The sequence below is a fragment of the Schistocerca serialis genome, chromosome 3, assembly GCF_023864345.2.
Source record: "Schistocerca serialis cubense isolate TAMUIC-IGC-003099 chromosome 3, iqSchSeri2.2, whole genome shotgun sequence".
In the NCBI taxonomy this organism is placed as follows: Eukaryota; Metazoa; Arthropoda; class Insecta; order Orthoptera; family Acrididae; genus Schistocerca; species Schistocerca serialis.
The window spans coordinates 47,427,603-47,445,967 of NC_064640.1; the positions used below are offsets into that span (position 1 = coordinate 47,427,603).

Genomic DNA, 18,365 nt, shown 5'->3' on the forward strand with positions numbered 1-18,365 from the left:
GCAAGGATTGGAAAACTGCTTTAAATGTTCAAGAATGTAAAATTGTAGGTAACCAAGTGGCAAAAATTAGTTCAGTAGCAGGATACTGGGAAAATGTAACTTGTGTATAAACAAGGTTGTTTACAAATCCCTTGTGCATCTCATCTTAGAATATTGCTCAAGCATGTTGAACATGTACCAAATGAAACTAACAGTCTTATTGTAGATATTATTTGGGTCATTTTTATTTTATCAACCCAGTACAATGAAGTGCATTGCGACTGGTCACAGGTTTGTTGGACTTACACAAAAGTGTCATAGAAAGATTGAAAGCCTTCAGTTGGCAGACCCCCGAAAATAGATGCCAATTATCCAAAGAAAGACTACTTAGAAAGTTACAAGACCTTGTATTAAGTGAAGAAATGATACACATTCTTCAGTCCTCTACATATCATTCTTGTAGAAATCATGAAAACAAAATCAGAGTAATTACAGCATGCACAGAAGCATTTATGCAGAAATTCTCCCACACATTGAATGTGATGGGAATGGTGAGAAGCCATAACATGTCATACAATAGGTTCCCTCTGCCATGCACTTCACAGTGGTTTGCAGAGCATATAGGTAGAATTATTGATAAACAATGTAAATGATAGTGTGCGTGTTTCTAGTATTGTAAAACGTGGAGCAGATTTTGACTATGTAACTGCAAGTGTTAATGAAGAATGTTCTGATCTCACAACACATGATTGTGTTGTTCTTATAGGAGGTGCTAATAACGTCTACAGAAACAAAGCTAGTGCTTTCATTAAAAAATTGATCACAGTACTGCGGATCCTGCGTTTCACCAATGTAATTGTAATGATGCTGCCACTACGACATGACTGACCAGACTGGTCATGCGTAAACAACGAAATTAGACATACTAATTTGAAACTAAAAAGCCTATGTTCAAAATTTGCAAATGCTAAGTTGTTAGAGGTTAGCAATTATGAAAGAAACTGTTTTACATGGCACGGTATGCATCTTAACAAATGTGGCAAAAGGGTGCTTGCATCTGTTATAAGTAGGGGCCTCAACGAGATAGCTATCGTTAATGAAAGGAAAAATAAATCTGTCATTGTCCTAGGCGCTCCTCCTTAGAGAAACTAATAGAGTGGATTAATTCCCATGGAATTTGGTTCAAAAATAACAAAATATCACCAAAATGCAACGTAGGAACATAGTCTCCCCAAAACTCAAGAGTCAGCTTTCGTTATATATTATCAAAATATACAGTCAATAAATCACAAACAGTTAGAAGTTGAAGTCTGCCTTTCAGATTGCAATATAAAATTTGACATTATCTGTTTTACAGAGCACTGGCTGAAAAATGAAATTTAGAATTTTTTTACTTTCCAAATTATACAGTTGAGTTTCTGCAGTTCAAACAGCAGGGGGGCTGTGTAATACCTGTCAGGAAGGGTACAGTATTCTCGATGTGCAACAATACTAATCACTTAAATATTGAAATACATTTTGAACACTGTGCAATAGAAATTAAGCAGCCTAATGTAATAATAATCTGTATTTACCATTCTCCTGATGGCAACATAAGCCAGTTTCTGAACTGACTTGAAAGTATCATGTACTGTTACAAATCCAAAGGTAAGGAAATTATATTGTGTGGTGTTTTTAACATAAATTTCGCTAACATTTCGTGTGCAGTGAGTGATGTCATAAACCTCTTAGCAACTTTCAGTGTCCAAAACATTGTAAATGATCCAACCAGAATAACACGTAATTCAAGCAGCCGTATAGATGCAATATTCCTGGACTGTGAATCTCTTCCATTTACTAATGTCTTGAATTGGGCCAATGGACTCTCTGACTGTCAGGGAATCTTGTTATGGCTTAATTTAGTGCAAACTAAAGACAATTCATCATCTACTTTCATCTTAATAAGGTACATCAAGGTCCCTAGCAATATTAGAATGTTTAATTATCTACTTCAGTCTCAGTCATGGGACATTGATTACAAGGAAGATAATGTACATAAGAAAACTTCAGTATTCCTTGACATACTGGGTCATCATTTGAATATGGCCTTTCCATTAAAACAAATCAAAGTACAACATTCCACCAGAAAAACTGATAACAGGTGGATCACGAAGGGTATAAGAATATCATGTAAGACTAAGAGATCAATCTATGAGCAGAGCATTAAAACAGATGATACAAATTTCCACAATTATTTCAAATATTACAAGAAGATATTTTCTTAAGTAATATCTGAAGCAAATTGACTAGCAAATAAAGTATACATAAATGAGTCTAATAACAAATGTAAAGCAATGTGGGATATTGTCAGAAAAACTTTACGAACTGACATCAAACAAAAAACACCGGAATATCTTCAGCACAATGGCCAACAAATAACGGACATCAAACATATCTGTGATACATTTAACAAACACTTTTCAGGAATAGCTAACAGCCTATCATTTGGTCGCTCTTCACCAACAAAATCCTATCCTCCAAAATGTATAAGATCTGACAAATCAATTTTTGTAATAGCTGCAACTTTGAAAGAGGTTCTGCTAACTATTAGGAATATGAAAAGTTCCCTCTCATCTGGCCTTGATGGTCTACCTGCCTATGTAATAAAACAGGTTGCCAATGAAGTAATAGAACCACTCTGCAACCTAATCAACTGCTCAATGTATACTGGCAGTTTCCCTCAAACTCTCAAAACCTCCAAGATAGTTCTGTTACACAAGAAAGGGGATAAACATAATGTCAACAACTACTGACCCATATCCCTTCTCCCAACTGTGTCCAAAATAATTGAAAAAGTTGTATATACCCGTATAATGTCCTTTCTTGTAAACAACTCCCTACTAACAGCACAGCAGTTTGGTTTTCGTAAAAATAAATCAGTCAATGAGGCTCTCTTTTTCTTTACTGGTGATATAATAGAAGCATTTAATGAAAAACATTATGCTTCTGGACTTTTTATTGATCTGACAAAAGCATTTGATCTAGCCAACCACACACTTCTACTCTGCAAAACTGGATGCATATGGTATAAGAGGAGGCTGTAATGACTGGTTCCAGTCATATCTATCAAACAGAGGGCAGCTGGTAGAAATAGCAACAAATGACGGAAGAATAACCCATTCAGATATAATACCAGTCACATCAGGAGTCCCACAAGATTCAACCTTAGGTCCCCTCCTCTTCCTTATCTTCATTAATGACCTACCCTCAACAATACCTGTGTTATTCGCTGATGATACAAACCTCCTCTCTTGCAACATTTCTCCACACCAGGTGAGAGCTGACCTAGTTGACAGCAGTGAAAGGCTCCTATACTGGCTCTATGAGAACAAACTCCTACTTAATATTGAAAAAAAAAAATAACGACTCATGTGGTCTTCTGACCATCAAACAAGCAAACAACACATATGGAACCACTAATTATGGACAAGAAAGTTATTGAACAAGTCAGTAAGACTAAATTCTTAGGTCTCCGGATAGATAACACACTGCAGTGGAATAACCACAGAGAGAAACTACTGTGTAAATTGAGTAGCCTGTGCTATGCCTTCAGAATTCTTAGCCAAAGCTGTGATGTGACCACCATTAAAACTTTATACTTTGCACTAGTGAACTCAGTCCTCTCATATGGCATTCCATTCTGGTGGGCAATAAATACGAAAATATTCATTATGCAAAAGCGAATTGTCAAGGTCATGTTAAGACTGCCACTGCACACTCCTACCAAACCAAACTTTAAAGAACTCGGAATATTACCTGTACCATGTATATACATCCTAGAGACTGTTTGATTTGTCAGTAAGAATCTTCATCTCTTCGAAACAAATAATGACATTCATGATCATGACACCTGTGGTGTAAGCAACATTCATCTAGATAATCAGAGACAGAGTAAATGCCATGATGGTGTGAGGCACATAGGCAGCATACTTTATAATAAATTACCTTGCTCAGTCAAGAATAATAAAAACTCTTTCAGGAAGAAAGTTAACAGTATATTGCTCCAGCATTGTTTTTACTCTGTTGCTGAATTTATGGAGACCAGTTTATGTCATGTGTAGCTTTAATTTAGTCTAATATGTCAATCTTGAATGACTGCAATGTAGATATGTATTTTATGTACTCTGTCATATAGTCAATGTAAGAAAAATTATTATGCTTCAACGATTCATTGCTGTAACTTGTATCCCATGTCATGAACATGATTTCGTGGACAAATAAAATAAATAAATAAGAAATAAGTGTCAAGTATGTGGATGAAGGAGGGAAAAGATCCACTGTGATTTAATAATACAATTTGAAAAACGCTGAAGAAGTAGAGACTGTTGCATTCTTGGTTCAAAAAAGAGTGTAGAAATATCAACAGGCAAAAATTAATACAAATTTGTGCATCTATAAATGATTATTGCATGAATCATATGACAACTTTCACCATCACACCTTTGCAAAAGATCTTGCAAAGAACCAAAGAAAATTCTAGTCCTACGTAAAATCACTGAGCAGATTGATTGCTTCTATCCAGTCACTTTTTGATCAATCTGGTGTGGCAATAGAAAACAGTAAAAGGAGATCTGAACTCATAAATTTCACATTTAAAAAATCATTCACCCAATGCATGATCTGCTCTTTCTCAGAGATTTGAGCAGACACAGATGCAAGGAATAGAGTGTTATCACCACAGTATTAGGCTGCTCAATATTTGTTGTACAGGGCACCACTAGGCTGGAAACATGCCATCACAGCCAACTTTGTTTTCTTGGCTGCAGATTCTGCCACAGGTTTTTCATTTGCACAGACATTACCCATGAGGACCACAGTGCCATGAGGATCACACTGCCTTTACCTCCATTGGATTCTGCACTGCCAGCACCGGACATGGAGGTCATGGATGTCGACACAGTGCCATAACCTTCACTGCAGTCCCAGCTGCAGAAGGTTGGCCTACTGCACATTGCCACCTTCTGGTGGACTACTGTGGACCCTTTTGTCACCATTGTGCTTCCATCAATAGTACAAGATGCCTGTTCCTGGGCATGGGTGGACACCCTATGGCTGGTTTTTTAGCTGGTGTTCTCAGCCATTTGCAAGATGAATGTTAGGGTGCCGGCAGGAACTAATCATATGTTGAAGTTCCAGCTCCTGTCTCCTCAGTGACACCTGTGCCCATAACTCCCCCACCCCCCCTTTCCTTTCTGGAAGAACAAGTACACATCTACGGCAAGCAGGTTTGGGAGGGAGTAATGTGGTGTCATTCACCACCAATCCAATGCCAAATCAGTCCACAATCTGAAGTCACCAGAAACCAAGTGATTGCACTGCCAGTCTGTGGCCAAGTCTGAGATGTGTCCTCATCAGCCCATACAGCCAGGACCATGCCACTTCCGGAACCAAATTAAGTATGCTGCACATCACATCTCCCTGTTCTAGCTTGAGGTCTGATCATGGAGCCTTGACATACAGCTTTGCTACTAACTTGTATATGCAGACTTTAATTGACTCATGGACTTGTACAGGTTAGTAATTTGGACTTATCACTGGAAACCACTTTACGTAAAAAATGTTTTTAACCCTTTTCCTGCTACAGACATGCTATCTGCATTCTGTGCCAAGCACAGCTTTGTTGCATCTGTTTGCTGAATGTTGCTGCCTGTGCTGAAAGATGGTGTTCTGGCCACAATGAAATACTTATCATCTGATTTTAACAGAACTACTCCTTTAAAAAATGGGATTTTTGAACATCTTACTATCTGATGTCTTCACTTGATAAAGGATTGAATTCCTTTTTGTTATTCATCATAGTTACTTTTCTGCATCAAATTAAATAAAACACTGTATGCCATATTTAACAGTTTGCAGAGATAAAATGTATTGCATAAACATTGAGGATGGTTGATTTTAGCTCATTCATTGCAGTGTGTGAAATGCAGATAAGATATCAAAATTTTATTTAAAATTGAACTCAGAATGATATCTCACTTTGTTCTTGAATTATTGATTTTTGTGCCCGATTGACAGTACCTCATGGCACACCAGTTCTCATCCTTGCACATTTTGAATTATGTGGTCATCACAATCCTATTTCATAAATGGTTCAAGACATCAAAACAAGATTTTTCACAAATGACAGCATGCAAAGAGGCATATATGTAGTATGATAAATACTTGAAACTCTTTCATTTGGTGAGATATGGCAATAAGTCATCCAAACAGCGAGAGGTTAGTGGAATGGGACTTGTAAACAAGCCGATAATGGTTCAGAAAAACCCAGAGGCCACATTTAAACATGTACTTAGCACCTGAGGAACAGAAGAGCATGATGAGACAAGTTAACTTGTCCACAGCAGTTAGAGGATTAAACAATACTTGTGCTCTGTGTCATAGTATCCTATGACTCCTTATCATCTATCATGGGATGACTAATTGTTTTCCATCCTTCACGATTCTGCTCAGCACATACTTATCTAAAGCCTGTTGTACAATGGTCTTGAACTTTGTCCATTGATGCTCAACACTGTCAGTGCTGGAGATGAAATTTTCATGATGATTTGTCAGGTAGTCTGATATCTGTCTCTTGTTGCTCTTGCTAAACATAAAGATCTTCCTGCCTTTGTAATCCTATTTAAGCAGTATCCAGTGATCCTAGTGCCTCAACATGCAGCCTCTGCTACTACACTACTATATGGACTTTAACTGACTCATGGACTTATTCCCTGTTCTATGCTAAATGAGTTCAAATGTTTGGGTCTATTTGTCACCATCAGGTCTAATATGTTATTTTAATGAGTTTGTTTTTGGATTAACTGGTCAAGGTACTTTTTGGATAACACACTTAGAACAATTTCACATGATTCTCTGTCAACACAACCTACCCTAATTGCAAGAGTCTCCCAGCCTGTAGCCATTACATAAATTAGTATTTCATGTACAGACTCCAATAACTTTATTTCATTCTGAGGACATATTCTTGAGCACATTGCAAATAAGACACATTTTTAAATTATTTGTTTTGATACACAAATCATTGTAAACTATAATTTCAGTTACCTAAAAAGAAATGTTTTATGCATTTTATAAAAATAATTAGTCATCCTGGCATACAGAGTGTTGATTGGATGACAGGATCAAATGCTTATTGCTATGACTGTTCACACTTCTACATATGCTGTTACTCTGCAACTCACATTTAAGTGTCTGGCAAAGGCTTCATCGAAACACCTTTAAGATATTTCTATACCATTCTACTCTCAGATAGCTCACAAGAAAAATAAGCATTTTAATTTTTCTGTCTGAGCTCTAAATTCTCTTATTTTAACATGATGATTATGTCCCCCTGTGTAGGTGGGCACCAGCAGAATAGTTTTGCAATCAGAGAAGAGAGCTGGTGATTGAAATTTCACAAGAAGATCCTGCTAATTGAAAAATGCGTTTGTCTTAATGACTACCACCCCAATTCCCATATTATGTCCATAGCATTGTCTCCCTTATTTTGAAATAACACAAAATGAGGTGCTCTTCGTTGTACTTTTTCAGTGTCCCCCATCAGTTCCATCTGAAGCAGATCCCACACTGCACAGCAACACTCTAGAAGATGGCAGACAAGCATGGTGTAAGCAGTCTCTTTAGTATACCTGTTCCACATTCAAAGAGTTCTGCCAATAAACTGTAGTCTTTTATTTGCTTCTCTACAATATTATCTAAATGGTAATTCCAGTTTAAGTTATTTGTAACTGTAATCCCTAAGTATTTAGTTGAATTTACATACAGCCTTTAGACTTGTGTGATCTGAGGTGTAACTGAAATTTAGCAGATTTCTTTTAGCACTCATGTCAATGACTTCACCCTTTTCATTATTTAGAATAAATTGTCACTTTTTCCACCATAAAGATATTTTGTCTAAATCGTTTTGCAATTGGTTTTGATCATTGGATGACTTTACAAGGTGGTAAATGACAGCATTGTCTGAAAAAAATTAGAGAGGGCTGTTCATATCATCTCATATACCATTTATGTGGATCAGGAACAGCAGAGGGCCTATATTATTCAATATACATGTTTCAACAAAGGAAATGTTTGCACAGATTGATTCACAGAGATACCAGTGCAACCAAATTTCTGTATATTCCAGAAAACAGTGTGGCTGCTATGATGAGTAATACAATTACTACAACAAAAGCACAAAAACAGAATTTATTCCTCAATGGGTACCAAATTTATCACTAAAATTTAGAACTTGGAGATCTCACATTGTCGCTTTCAGTTAGGTATTGGTTCCAAGGAGGTTATTAGCCAACTGCAGCGTAGTGAAATCAGTAATAACCTATCAGTAGCCTGACGAATTTCTACTGCAGCTTTATCATAAAAGAGTAAAAGAATTTGAGAGGACACTCCAAATACTTTTATTTTAAATCAGAAACAGTCTGTCCTCCCAAAACATGACAGTACAAGAGAATGAACTGATGGTTATGGAGTAATTAGCAACTGCATGTATAAAACTAGAATAAACTTGTAAATTAGACTGATACTAAAAAATAAATCTTGTGATAATATATGATAGTAAACTGTGCACCACAAACAGTGCATAAAGTTTATGCAGATGTACTTACCTTTTCAGTTAGTTCATTTGTCTTCTCTATCACAAAGTTAACGGACTGAAGCTTCCTTAGTTCCTTGAATTCATTTATAATTTCAGTGAATACTTGTTTAAGTTCTTTACCTGAAAAGAAGGCACAACTTTCCATCTGTAAGTACATACCAAGTAATCAAGCTATGGTAATCCATGATTATCATATGTTTTCAAAATAAATATCTTCGAATATATTGAACAGTTAAGGACTAGAGACATATTAACCTCTGAATGAAGTCTTATCATTTGCATTGTTATTGTACTGAGGAAAAAAAATGCAGTCTACGATCAGAAAAATAGCAATATTCAGGATTAATGCAGTTACATTTTAAAGGAGTAAAATCAGTTTTCCTCCCATACCTACTTCTAGAAAAATACTAAAATCATAGTAGCATTATATTGTCAGCAATCAACAAACACATAAACATAATTTCACAACTTGTGTTGATGGCCAGCAGTATATGGCAAGCTCCAATGCCATATAATTTAATTTTCTATATGTAATGCCTTCAAATTGAAGCACTTGATGCTGAAGTACTTTTCTCCTTTCACACAGCTGTCACAATACACGTATAATAACTCCTTGAAGTAAGGAAAGTTTTAGATTAGATCTATGGGGAATGACACAGATTGACACAATTTGCAAGCGATTCTCTCAGAATAATGAATGAGTTCAGGATGTTGTAAGATTCTTGCTCTCTGTTACGAAGTAAATTAGTTCAAGGATTTAATTTTACATTGCATTTTCCTCAACAACAAAATGAGGAGTTTTGCAAATCAGAAAAGTCTTAGAGCAGGAAATTGTACTTTCATAATGAATACTTAACTTGAACATTTTGTAGGTGATGCTCATTACTGTTCATGCTTATTCACTACAGGGGACATAGGTCCATTGTAGTTTTGGATTATGGTGCATTTTTTAGCAATTCTCCTATTTTTACTACACTCCAACACTGATATTCCTATTATTTTCTTCATTTATTCAATCCTGACAACTGGCTGCAACTGTATTACAGCCTGAACTACCTGCTTACCAACTTACATTAACAATAACCTGGTAAAGAAGTAATTTGTGGTATTTGCAGTATTATTATAATTATATTTTATGTCATTTACAATGATGAAAAACTTGCACAAAGTTAGTTATGTGTCGCAGTATATTCAGCCGAAAACATAGACATATTGAACATACATATTTTTGGAAAGACCAGTCTCTCTGAATTTTATATGATGAAAATTTTTAACAGTTAACATAACAATATCAAAATTTTCATTAAAAATAAATTATATTTCACTTGCCTACAGTCATTCACAAAAGGCAAAGGTCTCAGGTTAGAGTCGTGCTCTGGCATACAGCATTAATCTGCCAGGAACTTTCATTAAGCCCTCACTGAAAAGTCATTGCCACCAAACAATAATAAATAAAAATTAAGAAATATGAAAGACACAGCACATATCAAATTTCTTGGAACAATTTAGAAAATCTGGTAATAACTTACCAAATGGAACCAGAGCAAAATATTTATCTTCCAGGAATTGATAAATTATGTAAGAATACTTTTTTATGTTTGTAAGTGCATCATTTTTCAGCAAGTCTTTATAAATTTTGTCCAGATCTTGTGTGAAGTTGGCAAATTTGGAGAAATAGGGAGATTCTACAATCTCACTTCGTCTCTGATACAAGAAATCTAAAAGTGAAAGAAAACATAATCAAGAGGTAAGATGTTATACCAAGACAAATTATATGCAAGTGCATTTGCAGCCGTATTCCCATTCCTACTCCCACTCCCACCACTCCCATACCCACTCCCACTCCCCCCCCTCCCCACCACCCCACGGCCTCTCTCTCTCTCTCTCTCTCTCTCTCTCTCTCTCTCTCTCTCTCTCTCACACACACACACACACACACACACACACACAAATATGTAAATGAATAAACTCTCTATAATGGCTCAACAGACTAAGCATATATCAAACAGTAGATGGGTTATTATAATTATATTGACTTGAAATTGGATATGAGAGCAAAGCAGATGGGCAGAAAGTAAGTCGTAAAACATTACGTGATCAAAGCTACATTGTTTTTGTATCCAGAGAGACAGGTGATATAGGAGTAAAAGAGAGAAAAAGCAGAAAATGAGGTTGAACACCAGAGACAATAAAGCAGTGGTATTTCAGAGTGATAGAAACTTGAATGAACGGAAAGTAAAACCTAGAACAGAAAGAAAGATAAAATGCAAGAAGTTGTGAGTGAGTAGAAGAAAAGCAAAATGAAAACACAGGGTGGTAACAAAAATTTGAATTCCTACTAAAAGTATCAGAACATGCATGAAGTGAGCAAGATGCTGAGAAAGGATTAGGCAAGTGGTAAAACTAAAAGAAATTCATATTGTGAATTTTTAGACATTGAGTGCATTCATGATCTTCCTCTCCAGGCCACAGCTAAGTCTCACCAGTTCAAGCACATCAGTTTATGTTAATCTACTGTGCTGTTTCCACCCACCCACGTAGCTGAGTGGTCATAGTAATGACTGATGTGCAGAGGGCATGGGCTCGATTCCTGGTACTGCCAAGGATTTTTCCTTGGTGGGAGGACTGGTTCGGGGTACCCTCATCCTCCTCACGCCAATTGATGATCTACTCAACTGAGTAGTATTGGCTCTACAGGCTGGAAAAGCTGTAAAATAGCTGGGAGAGTGGTGTGCTGGCCAAATGCCCCTCCATATCACATCTGCATGATGCCGCAAGGCAGAGTATGACACAGCAGCTGGAAGACAGCTCTTGGGCCTTCAGCACCTGACAAGGAGCTGCCTCCTGTCTAGACATATTAGGAGTCCCATATCACTCCAACAGCACACGCCCCACGCCACTACAGGGCCTCCACCAGTTTGAACAGTCCCCTGCTGATATGCACGGTCCATGGATTCATGAGGTTGTCTCCATACCGGTACACATCCATCTGCTCGATACAATTTGAAATGAGACTTGTCTGACCAGGCAACATGTTTCCAGTCATCAACTGCTCAATGTCAGTGTTGATGGGCCCAGGTAAGGCATAAAGCTTTGTGTCATGCAGTCATCAAGGGTACATCAGTGGCCCTTTGGTTCCAAAAGCTTATATCGATGATGTTTTGTTGAATGGTTCACACACTGTCACTTGTTGATGGTCCAGCGTTGAAATCTGCAGCAATTTGCAAAAGGGTTGCACTTCCGTCACACTGAACGATTCTCTTCAGTCTTTGTTGGTCCTGTTCTTGCAGGGTCTTTTTTCCAGCTGCAGCGATATCAGAAATTTTATGTTTTACTGGATTCCCTATATTCTCGGTACACTTGTGAAATGGTCATATGGGAAAATCTCCACTTCATTACTACCCTGGAGATGCTGTGTCCCATCACGCATGCACTGGCTATAACACCATGCTCAAACTCTCTTAAACCTTAACAACTTGCCATTGTAGCAGCAGCAATCATCCTAACAACTGCACCAGACACTTGTTGTCTTATATAGGTGTTGCTGACTGCAACCCCATATTCTGCCTGTTTACATATCTCTGTATTTGAATAAGCATTCCTTTACCAGTTTATTTGGTGCTTCAGTGTACATTTACAGCAAAGACTTATAGAAAATTTTTAGTGATGTTGACTGGAATACACTCTTTGAAATTCTGAAGGTAGCAGGGGTAAAATAAAGGGAACTAAAGGCTATTTACAACTTGTACAGAAACCAGATGGCAGTTATAGGAAATAAAGGGCATGAAAAGGAAGCAATGGTTGAGAAGCAACTGAGACAAGGTTGTAGCCTACCCTTGATGATATTCAATCTGTAAACTGAGCAAGCAATAAATGAAACTAAAGACAAATTTGGTGAAGAAATTAAAGCTCAGGGAGGAGAAATACAACTTTGAAGTCTGCTGATGATATATTATTGTTTGAGAATTGCACTGATTACCATACACAGGGGATAGAAATAAGCATCCCTTGTGTAGAAAAACAACAGAAAGAGTTGAATGCAAATAAGTCACCAGGTTCAGACAGAATCACTGTTTGATTTTACAAAGAATACACTATGGCATTGGTCACTTAAGTAACTTGCATTTATCAGAAATCTCTCACCCAGTGCCAGGTCCCAAACAACAGGACAAAAGCACAGGTGACTCCTTTATATAAGAAGGGCAAAGAATGTACCTTACAGTCCAATATCCTTAACATTGGTTTGGTGTAGAATTCTGAAAACATTCTGAATACAAGTATAATAAATTTCCTTGGGACAGAAAGGCTTTTATCCACAAATCAGCAGGGTTTCAGAAATCATCAGTAAAGTAAAACTTTGCTTGCAGTTTTCTCACATGATAGCCTGTGAACTATTGATGAAGGACAACAGTCGGACTCCATATTCCTAGATTTCCAAAAAGCATTTGATACAGTGTTCCAAAGTAGATTGTTAACAAAGGTATGAATACATTGAAAGGGTTTCTAGATATGGGAGTGACTCAAAGAACCCATTATGTTGTACTCAATAGTGAGTGTTCATCAGATACAAGGGTATTGTCTGGAGTGCCGCAGGGAAGTGTGATAGGACTGCTATTATTTTACATGTAAAAGAATGATCAGGCAGATGGTGTGAGCAGCAGTTTGCAGCTGTTTGCTGATGATGCAGTGGTGTACAGGAAGGTATTGTTGTTGAGTGGCTGTAGGAGTATACAACATGACTTAAACAAAATTTCTAATTGGTGTATTGAATGGCAACTAGCTCTAAATGTAGAAAAATGTAAGTTGATGCAAATAAATAGGAAAAACCAACCTATAATGAGTAGATACAGCATTAGTAGTGTGCTGGTTGACACAGCCATATCAATGAAATATCTACACATAACACTGCAAAGCGATAGGAAATGGAATGAGTATGTAAGGATTGTAGTAGGAAAGGTGAAAGGTCAGTTTCAGTTTATTGGAAGAATTTTGGAAAAGTGTGGCTCATCCATAAACGAGACCACATATGGGACACTAGTGTGACCCATTATCAACTGTTTGGGAGCCCCACCAGGTCAGATTAAAGGAAGATGTCAAAGCAATTCAGAGGTGGGCTGCTAGATTTGTTTCCAGCAGGTACAAACAACACACAAGTATTACAGAGATACTTTGGGAATTCAAATGGGAATCCTTGCAGGGAATGCGAGTTTCTTTTGGAGGAACTTTATTGAGAAAATTTAGAGAACGCATTTTATGCTGACTGATGAATGATTCTGCTGCTGCCAACATATATTTTTTGTAAGCACCATGAAGGTAACATAAGAGCAATTAGGGATTGTACAGAGGCAGACAAATAGCCATTTTTCCATGGCACTATTTACTGTAACAGGAAAGAAAATGACTGGTAAAGGTGCAGGTACCCTCCACCATGCACTGTATGGTATCTTGTGATGTACATATATAGATATAGGTGTAGATGTAGGCACTGTAATTCTGTAAGAGACAGCAAAGGACTAGGAATAGCAGCTGAATAGAATGGACAATGTCTTGAAAAGAAGATATGAGAATGAATGCCAACAAAAGCCAAACAAGGGTAAGGGCATGTAGTTGAATTAAATCATGCTATGCTGAGAGGATTATGAGTAGATTAGGAAGCAATAACAAAATGCAGTACATGAGTTTTCCCATGTGGGAAGTAAAATAACTGATGATGGCCAAAATAGAGAGGCTATAAAATGTAGGTTGGCAATGGAAAAAAGACTTTCTGAAGAAGAGAAATTTGTTATCATCAAACATAGATTTAAGTTATTTATTTATTTACTCATCAAGTTCCACAGGACCAAATTGAGGAGCAAATCTCAAAGGTCATGGAATGTGTCATTATATGAAATTACAATATAAAAGTAATAACAAATAAATATGAAATGTTTGTGAACCCAAAGAAAGTCAAGCTGTAAGTTTCAGTAAATGCAGTCAACACTATAACATAAGAATTAGCTTATTTTTTTAAGGACCGCCTCAACAGAATAGAAGGAGTGACCCATGAGGAAACTCTTCAGTTTTGATTTGAAAGCAGGTGGATTACTGCTAAGATTTTTTAATTCTTGTGGTAGCTTATTGAAAATGAATGCAGCAGTATACCACACACCTTTCTGCACAAGAGTTAAGGAAGTCTGATATAAATGCAGGTTCGATTTCTGCCAAGTATTAACTGAGTGAAAGCTTATTCTTGGGAATAAGCTGATATTGTTAACAAGAAACGACAGTAAAGAATATGTACATTGAGACAAGTGAATAGGGGCCACAAGAGGTTTGTGAACCTACACCACTTATTAACCAAACTGCCCATTTCTGAGCCAAAAATACCCTTTTAGAATAGGAAGAGTTACCCCAAAATATAATACCATATGACATAAACAAATGAAAATAAGCAAATCAGACTAATTTTCATGTCAAACAATCACTTACTACAGATACTGTTCAAATTGTAACAATAGCAGCATTAAATCTTTGAACAAGATCCTGAACAGTTTACTGTCTATGTGAACACCTACGAATTTGAACTGTTCAGTTTCACTAATCATATGCCCATACTGTAAAATTAAAATATTGGGTTTTGTTTAATTATGTGTGAGAAAATGTAAAAACTGGGCCTCACAGTGATTTAGTGTTAGTTTACTTTCTACAATCCATGAACTTATGTCATGAACTGCACTGTTTGAAACTGAGCCAGTGTTGCACACAACATCATTTACTACCACAAACAGAAATATTTTAGTTACTCGTAGTACTAGAGGGCATACCATTTACATAAATAAGGAATGGGAATGGTCCCAACACTGACCCCTGGGGCAACCCCCACTGGACTGTACCCCACTCAGACCCTACATCACAGCCATCCTCAACACTGTGAATAATGATCTTTTGCTGTCTGCTATTAAAGTAAAAAGTAAACCAATTGTGAGCTACTCCCTGTATTCGATAATGGTCCAACTTCTGGAGCAATATTTTTTGATGAACACAACCAAACACTTTAGTTAAATCGAAAAATATGCCTAGTGTTTGAAACCTTTTTTTTTTTAACCCATCCAGTACCTTACAGAGAAAAGAGAATATAGCATTTTCAGTTCTTCAGCGGTTTCTAAAGCTGAATTGTACATTTGATAGCAAATTATGGTGATATAAAATGACCAATTATCCTTACATACACAGCCTTTTTAACAACTTTTGCAAACACCGATAGCATAGAAATATGTCTAAAATTGTCTACATTATCCCTTTCTCCCTCTTTATAAAGCAGCTTTACTACTAAGTACTTTAATCGTTCAGGAAACTGGCCATTACTAAAGGAATAAGTACAAATATGGCTAAGTACAGGGCTAACATGTGCAGCACAGTACTTTAATATTCTGCTAGGCACTCCATCACAGCCATGAGAGTCCTTAGTCTTCAGCGATTTAATTATTGACTCAATCTCCCCCTTGTCAATACCACAGAAGAGTATTTCAGACATCAGTCTCGGAAAGGCATTTTGCAAGAAAGTTATTTGATTCCCTATAGAAACTAAATTTTTAATTAATTCACAAGCAATGCTCAGAAAATGATTGCTAACGACTGTACATGTATCTGATTTATCAGTAACAGAAATATTTTTCCAGAATGAGATTTTCACTCTGCAGCGGAGTGTACTACAAACTGACTTTATATCATCGACCTTGTGCTGCTGACCAGACACTTCCTTCACAACTGACCTTATGGTTTTAATTTTATCCTGTGAATTAGCTATTCTATTTGCACACCACTTGCCTTCTTACTAAAATTTTTAAGCACCTTACAATAGTGTTTGTAATGGACAAATGTAGCTTGATAGTCACTACTTCTAACATTGTCTTTGTTCCACACGATATCCTTATCCCAGTAGTCAACCACCAGGCTGCCTTTTACTGCTAGTACCCACTTTAGAATGTTATAATGGAAAGCAGCTCTCAAAGAGCATGAGAAATGTGTTAAGGATAGCACTGTATTTGTCATCTGTATTATCAGCACTATAAATATCCTGACACACTTGTTCATTGATGAGGTTTAAAAAACGCTCTATTGCCATAGGACTAACTTTCCTACATAGTTTATAATTATATGTGACATCTGTTTGAGTACAAAAGCCATTAAGTGTTAAAATTTGTGCATCATGGTCTCAAAGGCCAGTCACCCTTTTACTAACAGAATGCCCATCTAGTAATGAAAAATATGTTCTGAAGGTATTCCTCTAGAGTGTAGTCCATTTTTTTCTCACTTTGTTTGTGAATGGAACAGCAAAGGCAATGACTAGCAGTGGTACAGGGCACCCTAGACTACACTCTGTATGATGGTTTGCAATTTATGTATGTATGCATGTACGTACACTACTGGCCATTAAAACTGCTACACCAAGAAGAAATGCAGATGGTAAACGGGTATTCATTGGACAAATATATTATACTAGAACTGACATGTGATTACATTTTCACGCAATTTAGGTGCATAAATCCTGAGAGATCAGTACCCAGAACAACCACCTCTAGCCGTAATAACGGCCTCGATACGCCAGGGCATTGAGTCACACAGAGCTTGGATGGTGTGTACAGGTACAGCTGCCCATGCAGCTTCAACACGATACTACAGTTCATCAGCAGTAATGACTGGCGTATTGCGACGAGCCAGTTGCTCGGCCACCATTGACCAGACGTTTTCAATTGGTGAGAGATCTGGAGAATGTGCTGGCCAGGGCAGCAGTCGAACATTTTCTGTATCCAGAAAGGTCGGTGCAGGACCAGCAACATGCGGTCATGCATTATCCTGCTGAAATGTAGGGTTTCATAGGGATCGAGTGAAGGGTAGAGCCACGGGTCGTAACACATCTACAATGTAATGTCCACTGTTCAAAGTGCCATCAATGCGAACAAGAGGTGACTCAGCCATGTAACCAATGGCTCCCCATACCATCACACTGGGTGATACGCTACTATGGTGATGACGAGTACACGCTTCCAATGTGCGTTCACCATGATGTCGCCAAACACGGATGCGACCACCATGATGCTGTAAACAGAACCTGGATTCATCCAAAAAAAATGACGTTTTGCCTTTCATGCAGCCATGTTCATCGTTGAGTACACCATTGCAGGCACTCCTGTCTGTGATGCAGCGTCAAGGGTAACCACAGCCATGGTCTCCGAGCTGATAGTCCATGCTGCTGCAAACGCTTTCGAACTGTTTGGGCAGATGGTTGTTGTCTTGCAAATGACTCAGGGATCAAGACGTGGCTTCACAATCTGTTACAGCCATGCGGATAAAATGCCTATCATCTCAACTGCTAGTGATATGAGGCCGTTGGGATCCAGCACGACGTTCCGTATTACCCTCCTGAACCCACCGATTCCATATTCTGCAAACAGTCATTGGATCACACCAAAGCGAGCAGCATTGTTGCGATACGATAAACTGCAATCGCTATATGCTACAATCCGACCTTTATCAAAGTCGGAAATGTGATGGTACGCATTTCTCCTCCTTACACGAGGCATCACAACACCATTTCACCAGGAAACGCCAATCAACTGCTGTTTGTGAACAAGAAATCGGTTGGAAAGTTTCCTCATGTCAGCATGTTGTAGGTGTTGCCATTGGCACCAACCTTGTGTGAATGCTCTGAAAAGCTAATCATTTGCATATCGCAGCATCTTCTTCCTGTTGGTTACATTTCACGTCTGTAGCA

General features: G+C 37.6%; 1 protein-coding gene across 1 annotated transcript in view; it reads right to left on the reverse strand.

The window, feature by feature from the left end:
* The window catches only part of LOC126469699 (apolipophorins), a 738,135-nt gene that overhangs the window by 126,612 nt on the left and 593,158 nt on the right, over positions 1–18,365 (reverse strand). Inside the window, exons 58-59 of the mRNA XM_050096873.1 lie at positions 10,141–10,329; positions 8,622–8,731 (exon numbers count right to left, since the gene is read on the reverse strand). Of these exons, the coding sequence (XP_049952830.1) occupies positions 8,622–8,731; positions 10,141–10,329 (299 nt within the window). The remainder of the gene's footprint in view (positions 1–8,621; positions 8,732–10,140; positions 10,330–18,365) is intronic.